Consider the following 5,066-nt stretch of genomic DNA (forward strand, 5'->3'; position numbering starts at 1 on the left):
GTGAAGGCCAGTAGACATATTCAAAGAAATAAGAATATCCTCACAAAAGCCAAGGAGCAGACAAACAAACAAAAGAAAATGTCAAGCAGGGCTGCACTTCAGCAATTGCCTCTCTGTCTAAGCACCCAGGGGTATTTATCTTAGGTCCCCTGTCAAAACGGCTCGGACATTCCGTGCAACTAATCCTACTAAACTGACTTTCTCCACTTAGATCAATGGGGCACAGCACTAAGCACTTCTGACAGATACATAGATCCGCCGCAAGTCCCAGTCCCTAAACTCAACCCTCCACTGAACGCACGACTAGACCCCTCCACCCGCCCCTTTCTCACTTACTAGTTTAGACAAGATCACAGAGGCAGATATGTCAGTCACAGCCTCTGTAAAATTTAATACCACTCTGAAGAAAATCTCTCGGGATTGCTTTAACTCCATTAACCTGTTTATCGTGCTCTTTATTCTGTAGCTTTGAATAATAAATCACTTTTGCTTTCCTCTCCTCTTTAAGGGAGCGAGCTGGAACTTAATGATCTCCCACCTCCGTCCCCCTCTGTCTCTCTCTCCCAGTCGCAATCGCTCCCCGTCTCTTTCGCTCTCTCTCTGTGTCTCTCTCTCATTCAGCGGTGTAATGCTCCGCTTGCCTCTCCTACTGGTGGTCAGGGGGCTGCGAATCTTATCTAATTTTCCAGAGAGGGGTTTGGAACTGGACTGAAGAGGCAGGGACAATAACAGGAAGTGGCCAGAGGAACTGCTGGACTGGGCTGATCACTTTTGCCACTGGAGTGGCCTGATTGTCCAGTGAGCAGCTCTGTGGGAGCTCAGACAGGTTCACATGCAGCTTGAAACAGACAGCACTGACCTGAGACTGAGGAGGATATAATACGACTCATTTACTGAAGGGATTTTCGAATCGAGGAAGACCGTTGAAGTGACCAAAACTCTGGTAGGTGATTTTTTTTTTATGTTTGTCATATATATGTATGTATACATATATATATATATATATATATATATATATATATATATTTGTCTTTTTAGTATATTTGTGTTTTTTTAAGTTGAGTCTATGAAGTTCAGTTGAAATATTTACATATTTTGTACATCTGTATAATATGTACTGTATCTGTGTGTGTTATATTTGGTTTTATTCAATTTTAATGTGTATTGTAATATTTCTCACCAAAAAACTCGAAAGTCTGATTTGAATGATGCTTCCTGGACTAATAGGAAGGAAATTCCCAAGGAACACTGATTACCCATGGGAAGACGTTGAACTTATCTGGATGCAACATTTTACTTAGGAACAAAGAAACTATTATAAATCCGTGCACCATCTGTCCTGCTTTTTTCTTGAAACAGCACAGCAGTTACAGGTTATTCTTAATGTCTAATCCCATATGCCACTGTAGGAATAATATTTTAGGAGATGCAGAAATCAGTGCTATCTCATCACACAAAGAATGAAAGTTGGTGCTGTTAATTATTAAAGGTCATGTAAAACATCACAGTTCAGGCTATAAATAATATAAAACATGCTAGCCGTGAGCTTGACATTATGCGACACATACACTTAAAATCTAAATGAAGAGAGGTGTACCAGATGAGTCAGAGGTGAGGACAGGTGCAGTACACACATTTCAGACAGTGACACCTTTAACAGGTTGCTGGAACTTGTGACACTGAAGATGTGTGATAGAAAGGAGGGGAGAGTTGATGTACGTCAGGCTGAATTTCCTAGAGGAGCGAGTAGGCAGACTGCAGATTGCTGGAAGCTGCTCCGTGATTAAACCTATTTTAATCTGAAGCCCACACATAGACATACACACATACACGCAAAGCCTTTCAAATGACTGGTTTAAACAACAATTGCTGTGGAAATGGTGTGCTTTTCAATAATGTAAAATGTTGAAAACAATTTGTATTGAACACGCTTCAGTGTCAATGTGCTGAGATTCCAATGAGTACAAAGCTGATAGCACTGCACTGAATTAAAAAACATGTTTTATGCTGAGAGTGGTGGGTGGGAAATTGAAGTGAAATATGTGATGGTTTACATTAGACTTGTTCGAATGGAAATTATCCGCTCTCATTTTATCTATAAAAATATAATAGAAAGGACAAAAGAGAGAGGAAAGGGGACTTTAGAATTAAAATTACTTATATTTAATTTTCCAATATAACATGACCAGTGTTGCTGACTGAATTATCATGAAGTAAATATTTAGTAACCAGCAATTCAAATATGATATGGGTAGTTTGCATCAAAAACAAAAAGAGGCCAAGCGGATCAAGAATTGGAATTTAGTGAAGCAAACACAGACAGGTGAGGTGGTGCTGTTACATCAAAAATCAGCACTCATGGAACACTGCTTGTCCAATTAAAGTAGTGTACTGGGACATTTGCCATATACATTTGCAACAAAACATTCAGTTAGTACTTACCCAGCAAAAAAAAGATATATAAATATTATGGGACGTGGGAATGTTACTTTTATTACTTTAAATGTTTTCTGAACAGTCTGAAACAAGCAATAACTTTTAAAATCTGATAGATGAACGACCAGCTAAAACATCAGAAATAATAAAGTTTTTGTGCAAATGTTTTGAGAACATAAAGGCTAAATAACTCTGAATAAAAGTTATGTTAACATTACTGGAAGAAGGTGTTTTTTTTTTTTCATAGATTCAAGAGAACCTTGCCAGAATATTAGACAAATGCATTGTACATTATTTTCCACAAGCATTTTGTAACTTCAGTCCATTTATGGAAAATATTATTTGTCATAAGATTAAAGAATATTTAAAGTCATTATATGACTGTGCCCTCTTGAATGTATTTATTTATTTATTTATTTATTTATTTATATTTAACTCTTTTGTAAGAGAGAATTTGTAGAATTACTCTTTCAAGTCTTACCAAAGAGTGGATGATGAGCAACATTTCCCTTTTGCCCTTACCTGACTGGAGAAAACAAAAAGAAGAATAAAACAGGCATGAATAAACAAGAACATCAGAGTAGAAATGAGCTCAAAGCATAGCTAGCATAGTATCTTATGTGCTGCCCATACATTTCTGAATCCATTGTTTTATAGCTTATGTGAAAGTAATCATTTTGAGTGGAAGACTTTATGAGGCCCTATCGCAAAGATTTAGCAATTTGGGAACACTTAAGAAGCATAATCCACCTCATCTTAATATCATCATCTAAATGAATCTAACATAAGAATGGTCCATCAAGCTAAAGCATGTTATCTGGGATGGGAATTTAGTAGGCTAGGGAATATATTAGTAGGCTTTAACAGTGTCGCACAGTTAGAGTGTGCTGTTTCCCATCGTTCAGAAGAATACAGTTGAAAGTTTGTGCCACAGGAGGAACCCAAATGAGACAGACAATTTAATGAAGGGATTTCAAAGATAGAGATAACAATGGACTTTCTTTCTTTCTTTCTTTCCAACATTAAACATACTGATGTCTGTGAGGCTGAAGAAACCATCTTGAAAGGCATGAATTAATGTATATATTTTTGTTTTTTTGTTCCATTCACATGGTTTACAGATGATGAAACAGACTGCCTGCAGGCAGATGACTGAGCCTGGCTTCTGGGCAGGTGTTCTGGTCATTTTATGTACCCTCAGCGTGGGAGCTGATGTCCACCAAGCTCTGAAAACGCCATCCATGCCGAGCAGAGTGCTTCAAAGACATAAGAGAGCCTGGAAATGGGATAAACTTTATGTGAATGAGGAAATGCCTCCAAAAAACCCACCTGAAAAAATTGGAAAGGTAAACAATGATAAATTTGATGAAAGTATGTATATAGTGCTACTTTGAATATACTGCTTAAAGTAAACTCAGGAATTACTATGTCAATTTAGAAATAATGAACAAAATCTTTGGATTATTGTAATGTTTGTTGTAATGCTTGCTTTTATTTCTCAACTTTTTCCCCCCATTCCTTTCTCTTTTTAGCTAGAGAATACATTTTTCGATGCATCTGCAAGATATATTCTCTCAGGAGAAGGTGCTAATGACATTTTTACTGTAAATGACAATGGGGATATCATTGTCAATGCAAAGTTGGACCGGGAGAAGAAAAGTGTCTACAATCTGTCAGCTTCACTCATCCACATTACAACCAGAAAACAGATTGACAACGATGATACATTTATAATAGTGGTCATGGATATTAATGACAATAGCCCTGTGTTTCCACCTGACATCTCTGGATCCATCAGTGAATCTTTTAAAGCAGGTAACAGGGTGGCCATGATGTCCATGTGTGGACAGCTTTACAAGTAGGACTGAAGAACTATTATATAGTACACCTTGATGGATTTATGAAATGTGGATTTTGTTGCAGTACTGTAAAACAGCCAGCAAAAAATTATTTCATTTTAATCTTATCTGAGTTTAAAATTATCTTTCTAGGATCTATAGTAATGACAGTAAAAGCAACTGATGCTGATGATCCCACCACTCAAAATGGAATGATTGGGTACAAACTTCTGAATGGGACAGATCTCTTCGCCATCAACAATAAAGGTTTGCAATTAGAAACTTTTGGGGTCATAAAAGTTATCTACCTATCTATCTATCTATCTATCTATCTATCTATCTATCCATCCATCCCAATAAATAAGCAAATATTCTTACAATTTAAAGTAACCTACCGCTTGCTCTTGCATAAGCTCTGAAAGGAACTGTCTCAACAGACCTCTAGTGGCCACACCCTGTTAAAGTAGGTATCCTAGGATACCTAAGTGGAGTGGTGCCCAAGGTGAACGGGGCTTAAACCAGCTCAAGAAAGGACACGAAGCAATCGCGCGAAGTCCTCACCATACAGGATTTCAGAAAAGAATGCAAAGAACTAGCGTGCGAACTTACCACAATGTGGATTTTAGAAAGTGCACAAAGCCTTCACGTGCACACTTACCATAACATGGATTTTAGGATACCATTCTAAGGGGCTCTCGTGGCACTCTGAAAGAGCAGCTCATAGATGGAATGGTGCATACCAAACCCAATATGTTTGAGAGTCACCAACTCGATCTAAGACATAAAGCTGGA

At 37.7% G+C, this 5,066-nt stretch overlaps 1 protein-coding gene across 1 annotated transcript in view; it reads left to right on the forward strand.

Moving 5' to 3' along the window:
• The first annotated feature begins 650 nt into the window (after nt 1-650).
• LOC107655831 (cadherin-5-like) overlaps nt 651-5,066 on the forward strand; it is a 15,036-nt gene continuing 10,620 nt past the window's right edge. The window contains exons 1-4 of the mRNA XM_016443417.1: nt 651-943; nt 3,558-3,782; nt 3,969-4,251; nt 4,428-4,541. Of these exons, the coding sequence (XP_016298903.1) occupies nt 3,558-3,782; nt 3,969-4,251; nt 4,428-4,541 (622 nt within the window). The 5' untranslated portion in view covers nt 651-943. The remainder of the gene's footprint in view (nt 944-3,557; nt 3,783-3,968; nt 4,252-4,427; nt 4,542-5,066) is intronic.

Source organism: Sinocyclocheilus anshuiensis, unplaced genomic scaffold (genome assembly GCF_001515605.1).
Source record: "Sinocyclocheilus anshuiensis isolate Anshui unplaced genomic scaffold, SAMN03320099.WGS_v1.1 scaffold1527, whole genome shotgun sequence".
Classification (NCBI taxonomy): Eukaryota; Metazoa; Chordata; class Actinopteri; order Cypriniformes; family Cyprinidae; genus Sinocyclocheilus; species Sinocyclocheilus anshuiensis.